General features: G+C 33.9%; 1 protein-coding gene and 1 long non-coding RNA gene across 2 annotated transcripts; one reads left to right on the forward strand and one right to left on the reverse strand.

Moving 5' to 3' along the window:
• The first annotated feature begins 1,279 nt into the window (after nucleotides 1-1,279).
• LOC120148958 lies at nucleotides 1,280-9,881 on the forward strand. Its single transcript, XR_005518415.1, has 4 exons — nucleotides 1,280-1,291; nucleotides 8,010-8,164; nucleotides 8,679-8,890; nucleotides 9,545-9,881. It is a non-coding gene; the product is annotated as an uncharacterized LOC120148958 (long non-coding RNA).
• A 440-nt stretch (nucleotides 9,882-10,321) lies between these two features.
• On the reverse strand, nucleotides 10,322-14,197 carry LOC120148986. Its single transcript, XM_039161928.1, has 9 exons — nucleotides 13,874-14,197; nucleotides 13,094-13,315; nucleotides 12,860-12,962; nucleotides 12,543-12,622; nucleotides 12,388-12,465; nucleotides 11,889-11,980; nucleotides 11,029-11,140; nucleotides 10,712-10,837; nucleotides 10,322-10,614 (listed from the first exon to the last, which is right to left on the reverse strand). Exons 1-9 carry the CDS (start codon nucleotides 14,156-14,158, stop codon nucleotides 10,498-10,500), a joined length of 1,215 nt encoding a protein of 404 aa, XP_039017859.1. The 5' UTR covers nucleotides 14,159-14,197; the 3' UTR covers nucleotides 10,322-10,497.
• Between the last annotated feature and the right edge of the window lie 943 nt (nucleotides 14,198-15,140).

Genomic DNA, 15,140 nt, shown 5'->3' on the forward strand with positions numbered 1-15,140 from the left:
ATTTTTTCATATCTTCATCATTTCTTGCTCTTCTTGTTGAATATGAATATCTGAATTAATTGTACTTGATCCATCTTGTAACTTGAGGCTCCCTGGAGTCACCCATCTTGATTCAATTTCTCTCTTTTTTCTTTTTTCTTTTTCCTTTTTCCTTTTTTTTTCTTTCTTTTTTTTCTTTCTCATTTTTTCTTTTTCATCTTTTTTTTTTCTTTTTTTCCTTTCTTTGCTGAATTTTTCTTTTTTCTTTCTTTGATGGATGAGTATAAGACTTCAACTGTTTTGAATACATCTTTTTCCTTTTTATCCTTTTTCCTTCTTCAAGTATAATATTTCTTGACAGAATCTAAGTTTATTTGGTTTCTCAGAACTTTCCCATCCATTTCTGTTAAGATCAACGCTTCTTCGGAAAATGTCTTTTTTATAACGTATAACCCTTCCTAATTAGGCATCCATTTTCCCCGGAAATCATTATGTATAGGCAAAATCTTTTTTGAGCACTAGATCATCCTCTTGGAATTCTTTTGGATGTATTTTCTTGTCCGTTTATAATGCATTTGCTCATGGTAAATAGCTTTCAATTGATTCTCATCAATAAATGTTTAATTGATTAAATCGAGCTTAGATACATTCAGCCTTCTCCAATTTGTCCTCCTTTAGGATACAAAATGAATGGATCTTAACTTCAATTGGTAACACTGCTTCCATCCCATAGACTAAACAATAAGATGTTGCCCTAGTAAATGTTCGCACAGTAATTAATATGCATATAAGGCAAAAGGTAGCTTCTCGTGCTAATCCTTGTAAGCTTCAGTGGTCTTTGTAATGATCCTCTTAATGTTCTTATTTGCTCCTGCAAATGCCCCATTCATCTTTGGGTGATATGACACTGAGTTGGCGTGCTTGATCTGTGTGCGAAGTTAGTCATCTCATACATAGAAGTCTTTGTAAAAAGAGGTATCCACAGGGGGATGAATATTCAAGATTAATTTTACTTGCATGAAAAATGTAATTAATGTATTATATATTTATTTCAATCAATCATTTTCCTCTTCTTCTTTGAGTATGCCCTAATCACTTGAAATTATCATCAATGAGTTGGTCCATAATGCCTCATCTCATCTTTTCTTGCAGTAAAATTCACGGATAATTGAAAGTTTGGTTCTTTTGAGGTCTTTTGGTTTATGATGGTTTTGTGTTTGGAAGGATAAATGTGACTCTTAAAGTCATGTATATGGTGGAAGGGGTAATATCATAAACCAACCAACTCTATCCGAGAAGGTAAACATCTGGAGTAGGTGTCTCAAAAACAGGCAGAGACATTACTTCAGAGTCTCAGATAAATGTAGTGTCAGGATTTGGCTTTGGTAAGGGTCGAGTAATTGGCGTTGAATGAGATATGGAAGATATAATTTTACCACTTGCCAAAGATTTATAACTTGAAAAATTAAAAGAATATTTACTCTACTTGATACTCAATAATCTCAAGATTAAAATTTGACTCCTTGCTCATAACCATAAAAGAAACACATATTTATTTATTGCATAAAAGGTGTAGAAAGGAACAAAAAACAAGTTCAAACAAGATGCTGAAAACAGAAAGTACTACAGTGGTAGATAATACTTCCACTTGTTTATGCATCATTACTCCTCTATTGTTGGGTGTGTACTTGGCCCAGGATTTTTATCCTTATTTGCCCCCCATTTCTTGATCATTTCTTGTGTCAAGACTCCCTTGTCGACGAGCATCTCTATTTCCTTTAACAGTGACCAACAATTCCCTATTGAATGTCCAGATACTCCCAAGTGAAAATTACAGATGCTATTTTGATCATAGCAATGGGCATAAGGCTTTGGTGACACCTTCACCAATCTTGGTGTAATGTATTGACCTTTAACCAAATGAGGGTACATGTCTAAGATAGATTCTTGAAACACCTTCAGAGTTTTTCTCGCTCGCGAGGCTATCACTTTCTTTGATCGTTCTGAACAAATGAATGCTCTCATGTTATCGAGGGGGTTCTGAATGCTCATTTTAGCTATAACTGGGGTAATATTAACCAGATTTCTTAAGTTGTCCTTTGCCTTATTGGTTTTCGGAAAATCTGATACATGTATCTGAGGTATCTTCTGGGTTATATTTGCCTCATTCTTTCTTAGACCTATAGGCCAATCTCGAATTACATCCATGGGAGCCTTTTGATTTCTTTTTCCATTTTCTTGTGCCCGATATTCTTCGTAGGATTTGGTTACATTAGTTTCTGTTGCAACAACGGTTTCTGAACATTGAACCTTAACCCCTTCTTTTATCTTGCATTTTTGAATTGCTTGCTCTAAAGGGTCTTGGAAATTTCCCTTAAGGTTACCAGGAACCTTAGTTGAACAATTTGGAATTCCAGTCTGATTTATCCAAGGAACTTCCTTATAGGTCCAATTCTCATTTGGAGGCCACTGTGATTGATCAAGTTGTGGAGTAATTGATCTGTCTCAGAGCATTTTTAGATGCAATTTTTCACTCGAACAATGGAAGGGAGGAAATTGAAATCCCTGCACATTCTTTTTCTTCTTGATCACTCTATAAGGTTTGGCACTATGTTTAACTGAATAAGACCTCACTGTATTAATCCCAACTTCTTTCTTGACTTTAGTATTGTCAGAGCCTCTTATCTTGCCATTATTGATAGCCATTTCGATGATTTCTCCACTTATGATGATGTCAGAGAAATTATTAGGGACAACCCCTATCATGTGATTAACATAAGGAAATTTTAATGTGTTGATGAACAAAGTAGTGAATTCTTTTTCAGTCAATGGTGGATGTACTTGAGAAGCAACGTCTTTCCATCGTTGTGAATATTGTCGAAAGCTTTCATTGCACTTCATATTCATGCTTTGCAACATTGTTCGATCAGGGGCCATATCAGTCATGTGCTTGTATTGACCCAAAAAAGCTTGAGCTAAATCCCTCCAAGAACGTATTTGAGTACGTTTTAGCTGATTATACCATCTGAATGCAGACCCAGATAAATTGTCTTGGAAACAGTGGATCAACAACTTTTCATTCTCTACATAGTCAGTCATACGACGACAATACATAGTGATATGATATGAAGGGCATGTGGTCCCATTATACTTCTCAAAATCTGGAACCTTGAACTTTGGTGGAATAACCAGGCCAGGGACCAAACTTAGTTCTTTGGCATCAAACCCATAAAATGACTCAACTGTCTCTATAGATTTTATCACCTCTTCTATATTTTCCAGTCGTTGAGTGAATTTTTCCTTCTCAACTGATTTGTTTAGGTCAAGGACCTCATTATTAATACAAAATTCATTAGGCTTTAACTCAGAAGTAGTAGGACAATCAGTGGGGAACGATGCTCCAGCTTGATATGGTGAGTTTTTAACAGCGAAGTAAATCGGTGATTAAATTTCCTGGGGTACAGAGGTGAACTCAGGAATATGAACAAGTGTAACATCCAAAGAATTTATGGGGTTTTCAACAAGACTCTTTCCAGCGGTCTGGTGCTTCTCAATAATTTCTTTCATATTGTTCAGTAGATCGATATGAGAATTTGTTATATTAGCTTCAATTTGTGCCAACTTGCTCCTTAATTCCTCTTGTATTTGTTTTTGCTCTATCTCAAATTTGGATAGCCTATCCTCAGTTTCTTTAGACATTTTTCTTGTGTCGTGCTGAGCGTTCTTGCTTCAAGGAAAAACCAAGATCACTTCGTTTGAAATCCTTATTTTAATGAATGAATGTTTTAATGTATTATGACATAAAAATGCAAAGATGCCAAATGCAAATGTAAATATGTGAATGTAATAATAAGAATACAAATTGTGCAATACAAAAGCAAACATAAAAATACAAATGCAAAGATGCCAAATGTAAATATGCAAATGTAAAAATGTAAATTATTTAAAATACCAGAATAGGACATCCAGTTATATTAAGACTGCCATTTTCTTTGATATTGAAAATAAATAAACATTATTATTTAATTAAATATGTTTTAATGCATTTTAAAAATGTAAATGTAAAAAATGTACAAATGCAAAATACAAATGTATGTATGAAAAGGTGTTACTCAAGAGTGATCATCTTAGAATAGATTTCATTGAACGCAAAAGTTTCGGTACATCAAACAAAACTTTACATATAGGGATATATTTCATTCCTAACTTCTCCAAAGCCAAATTAGTCTATCAGCTTAAGGGACATATTGCTTGTCTGGACTGCAACTTCTTCCATGACATTCTCCTTCATCTTCTGTGTCATTTCTCGGAGTTGCTCATTTTCCCTTGTAAGAGAACCTTTCTGTCCAAGAAGTTCTTGAACAAGATCTTCATATATGTTGCAGTTCTTTTTCAGCTTGGTGACCCCTGTGATCCACTCTTTTGGGGTGTTTCCTATGCCAGCATTTTGAAAGGCTTGACTAATCTTCTGAAAATCTTCATGCATGGTTTTCATTTCTGTGCTCAATTTCTTGTTTTGGTCGTTCAAGTCCTTCAAATAACATGCTTGAGCTTCATAAAAACCTCCTCCACTCTGAATGCCCTGACTGATGCTCTTACCATAGACTGCTTTTGGTATCAATCTGGTAGGATCTTTGTGTAACACTTTTGGTATTAATATAACCGGTTCTCTATGTACAAAACTTCCCTCGATCCTCGTAGTTTCTTCAGGATGTTTTTCCTTGGTCGCATCATATTTTGTTTGATCATAAAACTTTTTGCCCATTTACGATTTCTTTCCAATTTGATGAACAGTCTTTCAAGTCAACACCTTTTGGTTATGCCATGATCATGCAATGCAAACAAAAGAAATCATATAAACAAATTATAGCAAAAATAACATGCATGGGAAAATAAGAAAAAATAAAATGGTTAGTACCAACTAATTGAAAAAAAAATTATTTATCATGGTATATAATAAATCCTAACCTCATGCTTTCTAGTTTCATGCTTTGTTTGGAAAAATTAATCTAACTGTATGATTACTAGTTCGCATGCATTTATTCAGGAAAAATAAGGAAATAAAATTAATTAAAAGCTAGAGTTTATTTCTCCTTTGTGTATTACCTATGAACAGAGGTTCAGTATTGTCTTAGATTAGGTGAATTTCTAGGGTTTATTATATGCAGAGTTTCAATTCTAGGAGTAAAGGTACTCGAATTGTCCTTGTTGATGCCCCCCTTGGGCTGCCAACCCTCAATCATAGTCCACTATAGACTTAAGCAGACCGAGTTCAATTCGAGGGGACACATTTCTCTATGCTTGACATGGAGAATAAATTCTCACGAAGACATAGAGCACATGAATCCCGAAAGTTACTTGCTAGGTCTGACACGGAGAATAAATTCTCACGAAGACGTCGCTTTCACTCCCACTTAAAAGGGACAAGCTTGATTAGAAAGCTTATGTTATGCAATGTAAGTGTTTGTGTGTGAGGAGAAATGTTCAAACCTCTAACAGACAAATAATAAAATTTAATACTTGAAAAATAAAATAAAACATTAATAAAATAATATAAATATTATAAAAATAATAAATATATATAAAAAATTTGGAAAGAAAGAATTATAAATTTAATATATGAATTTTTAATTTATAATTAATAGAGACAATTTATAATTGCTTTTTAAAAGCCTGACCGTCCCCAGTGGAGTCGCCAAGCTGTCGTAACCGGTTTTCGTCCGGGCACGAATTTTTTACTTGGCGGGAAAAATGATGTGAATAAATGGTTTTTTTTAAATAATTTGGGAGTCGCCATCGGCCTTTTGGATCAGGTAGGTCGAATACCTAAAAATCATCATTTAAAAGAGTTTTTAAGAAACATCGATTAAAAGATAAACTCTTCTGCGTTTTAACCAAAAAATCATTCTTTTTAATAATAAAAAGGGATTTGTGGTCGGTTACGTTTAGGGAATGATTAGCACCCCTACAACGCCCAAAATTGGTACTTTTTAATTATAAATTGTCTCTATTATTAGAAATTAAAAATTCAAATATATATTTAATTTATAATCTTTTTTATTTCAAATTTATAATTTTATGAAAATATATTAATATAAATAAGATATTTATTTATTTAGAAATATCAGAAAAAGGTTTCTAGGTGCTTTAAGACAGCTCTTTTCTTAGATATTAAAAAAAAAATTAAATAATTAAAAATAATTAATATATAATTTATAAAATAGGATATTTATTTATTTAAAAATATCAGAAAATGGACATCCAGTTATTTTAAGACTGTCCTTTCTTAATATTGAAAAATAAATAAATATTAAAACATGATTAAAATAAGTTACAAATAATTAAATAAGATTTTAATAAATAAAATAAATAGTATAAATATATATTTATGGCTAAATTATAATAATAATAATAATAATAATTAAAAGTAAACATATAAAATTAACATATAACTAAACAATGAACAAAATTAAAACTATATATTTAAAATAAATAAAAATTGAAATTAGTAACTAAATTGTAACTTAATAGAATTAAATACCTAATTCATAATTAATTATTTAAAATTTGAGTGACTAAACATGCTATTCTTCTTATTTATTAATTTAGTGACTAAACTAAAATTAGATAAAATTCATATATCAAATTAAAATAAATTGAAATATGTTGTTCGGGGTTTAAAATATTAATTATTAAAAATAAAGGACTAAATATGTTATTTATCCTAAATATATTATTTAATATGAAGGACTAAAATAAATAAAATTAAAATTAAAGAACCGAATTAAAAGGATTATAAATTGATTTAGTGACTAAAATATAAGGATTACAAATTAGGATGGCTGCGGAAAGGGTTTAACTTTTAATTAATTACAGACAAACCCCTCCCCAAAACGGCGTCGTTCGGGGAGGGGTATTTAAGTCCCTCAACGGTTGGCCCGAAGGGCCAGCTCTCATTTCTCTCATTTCTTTCCTCTCTCTAAACTGAGAGAGTTTAAACTCTCTCTCGCTTCTCTCTAGCTTCTCTCACCGGAGGGAAGCCGGTCACCGGGCGGCAGCCTTGCACCACCGCCAACCTCGCCGCCGGCCACCGTCACTGGTGGCCAGAGAATACCAAAATTTCCCAAACTCTGAATCCGAGTATCCTAAACCCGATTTCACCCTTCTTTTATCCTAAAAAGTTATGGATTTTCCTAGATCTAAGGAAAATACCTTCGGTATTTTTGGTTCTCAGGCGCCGTTTGGGGTTCTCCGGTAAGGTAAACTCTTCCTTCTCTCTTATCGGTTTGATTGTTGGTTGTTGTGAGTTGGTCTCTGTTTTTTTTTATTTTTGCTCTCCGTTTTTCTCCGATTCTTCCTCTTTGTCCTTTTTTTTCCAGGTTTGGTGGTGGCTTTTTATAGCCACCACAGTGCTCGGATCGGACCAGTCCAAAGGGGGAAGCTTCGGTGAGTCACTATAGCTATGGTGGTGACTCACCATAGGGCTTCAACGTGTGTGGTTTCGTGGTGCTTCTGGAGGCTTCTTCGAGGCGTGGCATCATGGCAACGGCGGGCTTAGACATCTGGAAGTGGAGGCGTCGGCAGTGTAGACGTGGGGCGGTTGGAACTCACTGGAAGCGGCGGCTGGGAGCTAGGGTTTGGAAACCCTAGCTGAAACCCTAGATTGGTTTAGGATTTTCTTTTGGGTCTGGGCCGGTTCTAGTTGGGCCTTTGATTTGGGCTTGTAATAATATTTATTAATAATAAAATAATAATAATAATAATAATAATAATAATATAAATAATATTCAAATGAAAAAAAAATGAGTATCTTCATCCATTGTATCAAAAACCATGTACAGCGAACATATCGCAGCATTTGTTTTATGCACGTATGATCCTCTGTAACTGTTGAACTCCTCTAACTAATGGGAATTGCAATACTGATCGCTTATGCTTGTGTAGCTGTTCTTTTTGTTGAATCATTTAATTTTATCTGCTTGTTAATCTGTAGATGATATTGATTAATTGTTTGGTTGTTATTTTTGAAGGTGGTAGCATGTGGGAATGTTCCTCTTGAGTCATCCTTCCAAAAGTTCCAAGATGTGCTTATACATCAACTAGTTTATATGAGTATCGAGGATGGGATTCCAAAGCTGCCAATCCTACACATCGTCGTTTTACGTGGGGACTCAGATTGTTGGAAGTAAGCAATCGAATTGTTATTTTTATTACCTTTTCCTGAATTTTTATGAAAAATTGCTATTTCCTAGTTTCTTTGTGTTTACAATTCACAGAAAGGCTTGCCCTTATTTAGAATTTCAAGTTGCTGATGATTCTTTTATGCTTTAAAAAAGCGAAAAGGAGCAAATCTTTTTATGGCTCACTATGCTGTGAAGTGGTACATTACTCTCTGGTTATAGGTATAGCTCGGCAGATAGGCCAAAATTTGTGTGTAACTATTTTAACGCTCCATGTGAAAGATTTGTTTCTTGTGTTGTCTGTGCAGTTTAGTAGATATGTTACTTTGAACTGGGTGTGGTGGTTGAAAATGAGTGTTTTACATATCATATTGAATTTTTTTCTAAGTTTCATGTATTTGGAGGTTCATATCCCCATATCCATAGAGCATATGCGTTGGATTCAAGTGTTGGACATGCGTACTATTCTCCAGGTTTCTTTCTCTTTTGAATCTAACCTTTTCTATGTCATTTCAACAGAGGCGGTCAGTTGACTTCTATATCTCAGATTTCCAGTCAGGGTTGAGAGCATTAGTTAAAACAGGGAATGGAGCATCAGTGACTCCTTATGTGGATGACTCGATTGTTATAGATGTCAACCCAGCCAGCGCTACATTGTCTCCAGAATTCATCAAGTGGCTGGGAGAAAGGAACCTTTAAAGTGATGACCGTTTAATGCGATTGAAAGAAGGGTAAAATTCTCTCCTTTTTGTTTCACCATATATTGAGTACTTATGTTACTTGCAGGAACAATAAATTGTATCTCAAAGGTCTCTATATTTCACTGATGGCTAATATTGGATATTCTTTGAAGTCATCTTCTACAATTCATCCTTTTCAGGATGGTTTTTTTGTTATATTTTCTAGGTGTGCAGATTAGGTGACTATTTTTTTTTATATGTTATGTTATGAACCTGGATCTGAAAGTAAAGCTAGAAGTATGGTGGCTTAGCTAGGTGTGGCAAAATCTAATTCAACTCGAAAAACCATATAGAACTGTTTGAGACCAAACCCTGATATAATATGATTGCCTGAGAAAGTAAATGAATTTGATAAAATTCGAAACTCTAAACCCGAAGCAACTTAAATCTGAAGTGGTTTGAGCCTGAAATTGTCTCCAAATTTCATATAATATGATTCCTCCAAGTATAGAATGTGATTCTAAAATCAAATAATATGGAAATGTTTCACTTTCAATTAAGTTGTTGCAGCTTTGGGGTGCTTCCAAGTCGAAGAATAGTTGTAGCACTTCTAATGCGATACAATTGTGTTTGCATTGTAGATTATGGTTGGATGCGTTCGGCAGATTGCGATGACTATTTGTAATTGCAATCTTATGTTTGTAGATATATCGAGGGAAGCACAGTTAGTGTCATGGGAGTCGTTCAGAGAAATGACAATGTTCTTATGATTGTTCCTCCGCCTGAACTGACTACAACTGGATGCCAATGGGCCAAATGTATCTTCCCAGATAGCCTTGAGGGTGTCATATTGAGATGTGAAGACACATCAAATAATGACGCCATACCTGTTTAGAACCATGTGCATTGTAAACTATTTTTAATCTACAACACAAATTATTATCTTCTTTTCTCTTCATATTATTCCATTAATATTTTGGGGGATTTGGTAAGGACAAGCGATGAACATGAAAGAGGCTGGTGGTGTTTCTTATCCTTTTAACTCGGTGTATAGCTTTTTCCAGGTTTCCTTGCTGTTAGTCTCATCTTGTAGGCGCTGATGCTGGTTTCGTGCAGTTGCGGATTTTGTGTTTGACAAAGGTTAAAGGGAAAAGCAATAGCAAGGTTCTTCAAGTATATTCGTGTTTTTTTATGTTGACAGTTATACTTGTAAGTTTGTTTGCGAATGGCAACCAGAATTTGATGAACTGATGACTTTGGGTTGAATTTCATATTTTGGTTACTTGTGTAGAAATTACTTCTGTTTTCATCGACCTGGGATTTTTTACCCTTTAACCATTTGGAGTTGGAATGCCTTCTTCAGAATTGATTGAATTGTTTAGTTGATGACTAGAAGAACTGAATCAAATTAACCAATCTATTATTAATCCAAAATTTCTGTGAAATAAACAGAAAAAGAATGACAACGCGGCTTTGAATAAGTTCAAGACTTAAGTCGCAATCTAACTTTTGTTTTAAGAAAAGAAAATGTTGAAACTCAAATTTGGGGGAGCAGTTATTGTTAGAAATTACAAGCTTTTATGTATTAATGGAAAAAAAACCTTATCTATAATATCGCAGTTGATTCTTCCAATAGAAGGCCAAGAATGCAACATATTCTATTTCTTCAGATTTTGCACTTTCCCTTTCTTTATTACCTTCCACAAAGCAGCTTTGGCTTCCTCCAACGTTTCAACAACTTGTCCTTCTTCAAATGATAACCTCTGTATGTTGAACTGAAAAATGGAATAGAAATAGAATTGAATAAAACTGACATACCACCCCCCCCCCCGAGCCTCCAAAGAAAAAGCCATCATACGAAATAAACAATACCTGTGCACCTTGACGGACCCTTATGTCGATTCCTTTGCTGTCTATTGATATAAGAGCAGCATCATCAACCTCGCCTTCTGTTGATAGCAGCTTCCTGAGTGGCTTTGAAAAGGTTGCATTCAGTTCCTACAGTAAAAACAAAAGATGCCCAAATTAGCCTGGGAAAAAGAGGCATATTGACAAACTTCACTAGAGAATATGTATATGGGAATTAATTATTAGACTGTATTTTCAACATAAAAGAGAAACAAGAGCATCAAAAGAGTGCATATAATCTGTGCAAATAACAAAATTAAAACCGTGATTCTAAGGTTCACCTTCAGGTTTTGTTCGCCTCCATCAACGGCGATTTTATCAGGTTTAAGCATCTCATATTCCTTTACATCTACCCATGCAACGGTGCCAAATCCTCCAATGAAATATATGTCACTGAAATAAATTTTGATAAATAAATATTTCCAATGTGTGCATTACATGAAAAATTATATTTAGTACAAAATGTTAAAAAATTTAATACGCATAAAAGTAAAAAAAATGGAAGCTAATTAACTGCTTTATCCACTACTGATTAGGTTTCTGAATCCAAAAGCATCAGGTTATTTTACAGTCACATATATTACACAGAAAATCAAGAGATAACACAATGAAACTTACAATCGTAGCACCAGATATTTCTTTACTTCTCCATGGCTCCATGCAAAACCATTTTCAGTTAAACCAAGTCTTTGGGTATAGTAGAACAACAAACTAAACATACAAGGCAACTAGAACATTGATTTCAAAATTCAATGAAAACTGTATCTTTTCTATTAATAGTCAGTAAAAGACTATTAAGACCAAAAGCTGCAGTCATATATGAAAATTATCTCGGTTCACAATGAACTTGGCCTGGGCAAGTTAGACTAGAGTGCCTACAAGCTTGAAAACTATCCCCACATTTTGTAAGGCATGCCATTGGTAATAGGCAGCATAAGACAGCCGAACTAAGAATCCATCCCCCAGCACCAAACAAATTAACCAAACAAATTAACTCTACTAAATGTTATAAGAAGTGCAAGACTAGAGTGCCTACAAATGTTATTAGCGGTTTCCAAACAGAAGTATTAGAAAGAAAAACATGTCATAGATAAGATGCAATGCATTGATAATTAGCCTGTAGGCTTTCTGAGAAAACAACCTTATGTTCTGCATCCTGTAGTAGTAGAAATTCCCCCACTGTTGTGATGTCCCTTGTTGATGTTTTGCAGCGTACTGTTTATGAGCCCATTCCTAGCAAAATAACCAAGGTGAGGAAGCCTATTTTAGGCACGAAAAATATAGACATGCACAATACAAATCATGGAAGACATTTAGTGAACCTAGAGATAAACAGTAACATCTAAACATGTAATCAAAGAGAAGAAAGGGGAAAATATCCAAAATTGTGCATTCCTTAAGTAGTGAGGAAATAGAAGTTCCTCCTAACAGACATTCTCTACAAGCCAATAGAAGGAGACTCAAGGCAAGAGAACCATGCTCTCTACAACCATCTGTGAAGTGAAGCCATGAGCCTATGAAGTGAAAAGCAGAAGTCCCAATCTCTTTTTGCAAGTATCCCAACAGAGTATCAACTCACCCTCCTTCCCATCACCAAAAAAAACAGAACTACAGAAGTAAAAATGAATTTAGGTGAGCACCTGTTGATGTTCTGGAAGAGGGTAGACATCACCAAATATTGTTACCCTTGCATTTGATAAGCCACTCCACCCAGGTATCTGTAAAACCATCTTCAATATATGGACAATAACTAACCCATATATTCCATCAGAACAAAAGGGTCAAAAAAATTAACCTGCACGACAAGGGTGCATCTAGGGTCTGCTAATAAATTCCGCGTATGTATAGCCAATGGTGAAAATGAAAATACTGGATCTGCAGATTGAAATTGAAGATATATCAAATAAACCCAACAACTTGTACACAAAATCAACAACCATTACACAGCTGTCTAATTTATAGGCAAAAAAGTATGCTATTTTCATGAAGGATAAATGCATTGCTATGAAGGCTATTTCACTTCAAAAAAAATAAGAAACCAAGAAAGTTTAAATGCTATTCGTGGTGGAAAGAAATAGTAACCAAATAACAGAAATTCAGAAGTATACTTACGACCCACTGAATCAGAAGCAAAATCTACCAGCGAGCCAAAGGGATACCCTCCTCTTCGGTGGTGCATCCGAGACATTACAGTGCATATATGAGCAAATCTGGCCTTGAATTACAGATGCCAATAAATACAGGATTATTAAATTGCAGTAAAACTAGAAAGGAGACAAAGAGAGAGAATAGATCAAATTCTTTTTTTGTCAAGATGAAGACATGAACTCAAGAAATAGCTTTTACTTGTTCCATCAGATTGCGGACTGCTAAGGCCGGTCGGGGTAATCCATGTGCTGAAGTTGCACTCTGCACTCCACCAGATATTGGTGTTCTGAAAAGTCCAGCTCTTGTACCCCCATTGACTCCACTTGCATGTGGAGCAGTAACTGTGTTTTCAAACTTTGTTTCAATCTTTGTTAATTTATCAACACCCTTGTCGCTGCGTTGATTGTCATCTGAATCACCCTTCAGAACATGAGATAGACTATCAATACCGAGCTGAAGTAGCTACTTGATACATCCAACAAGTCTCTATGACATCCAATAAATTGAAAAGGAAAAAAAGTTCCAAAGATCATAAACTATAGTCACATCCTCACCCTTATAAAAAATCTTAAAGCCCTCAACTGATCCCTTGCATTAGACCCTCTAAACTTGAAAATTTCAAGCTTCTTAAGTTCCATTAGGTTTTCCTTTTCTTTTTTCTATTTTCTTCTACTTTCTTCAAGATTATAAATTTAAGAAACATTCAAACATATCATAAAAAATAAAGCCTGGCATTTTTCCTAACCCAAACTGAATTGTTATTTTTCAAATCATTAAAAAAAACAGTAGGTTTGCTTTTCTATCCATTCAAAAGCAAAGTTAGTGATTTTTCTCATATATCTTTCTTAATAGTGTAGAACAAGTTGTGGAGTAAAACAAAGAAAACATTGCATGAATATACAACTTAAGAAGAACCAAAATAAGAAAACAGAAGAGAAACTCAAAAAAAAAAACGAGAAACAGATTTAATCGGGTTACCTGAGATACAGAGAGACTGTCTTCAGAAACAAGGCTAAACTCAACATTGACAGTCCGAGGCTGCGGTCGGTCCTCACCTTCATCGGGGAGATCGTGAGATGAAGCCTTGAGACGAAAACAATGAAAGTGAGAGGTTTCAGGGTTGGATTTCAGAGTCTCAATTCGTCTGTTTGGCGCTTTGATCAAACAAGAAGACGATGAAGAAGAAGGAAGCAAGTGGCTGTTGAGAAAAGGGTATGTCTCGGATAGATTAGAGATGAACACTGAACTTGAAAGAGATTCCATTGGAGGAAAAAACAATAAGAAGCAAGGGGAAATAGAGCTTTTCAGTGTTTTTGTTTATAAATAAGAAAAAAATGATTTTGAGTCAGTATGGACACTGGACACTGGACACTGGACACTGGACACTGGACAGTCTTCTTTTTGAATTAAAAAGAAAAAGTTAAAAGGATACTGATTTCGGTGAAGTGAGAGAATTTTTGAGAGAGCATTTATGCAATTTTTCTCCTATACGTACTTTATTTTTCTTTTTTAGTGGTGTTTTCTTTCAAAAGTTTTATTATATTGCCATATCTAATTTATTTTTAGTTTTAGTATTAGCAAATTAATTATTTTTTAAAATTCGAGAATCGGATATAATTTTCAAAATAAATTCGATTCGTTCTCTTTTTTAATGAAAAAAGAAGAACTATGGTCTGTGTATTTGATTTTTTATTAGAAAATAATTAAAACTAATTATAGTTACACACTTGTTATTCCCATATAAAACGAATTAATTTAAAATTGTGTGGATTTCATTCCATATTTGTGAAGGAAAATACAGGAGAAATAAAGGTAAGAAATAATCATTAACAATAAACCATGAAAAAAGGTTTAAAAAAATGAAGTTGGTAACAGGATTGCTTACATACCAAATTTACTTCATAAATTAATTACTAATATTAAATAAACAGATAGATAAAAAAAATTATCAATTTAGAACTCTTATCTCTTGAAACACCCCTAGCATGAAAGTTGTTGTATTTATCAACATGATCACAAAATTTTAATTCATAACAATGATATAAATTTAAAATTTATATTTTTTATTTATTTGTAAACACGATAATACAACAAAATCAGACAACAGCTACTATAAACCATATTATTTCTGTGTATTAACCATATTTGCATGTTAGCATGAACAAATACAAGACACGGTATGTATATATAAAAAATTTATTCATGATCAACATGAAAATCTTATTAATTTTCCCTTCGTGTTTCA

Source organism: Hibiscus syriacus, unplaced genomic scaffold, assembly GCF_006381635.1.
Source record: "Hibiscus syriacus cultivar Baekdansim isolate YM2019G1 unplaced genomic scaffold, ASM638163v2 tig00110988_pilon, whole genome shotgun sequence".
NCBI lineage: Eukaryota > Viridiplantae > Streptophyta > Magnoliopsida > Malvales > Malvaceae > Hibiscus > Hibiscus syriacus.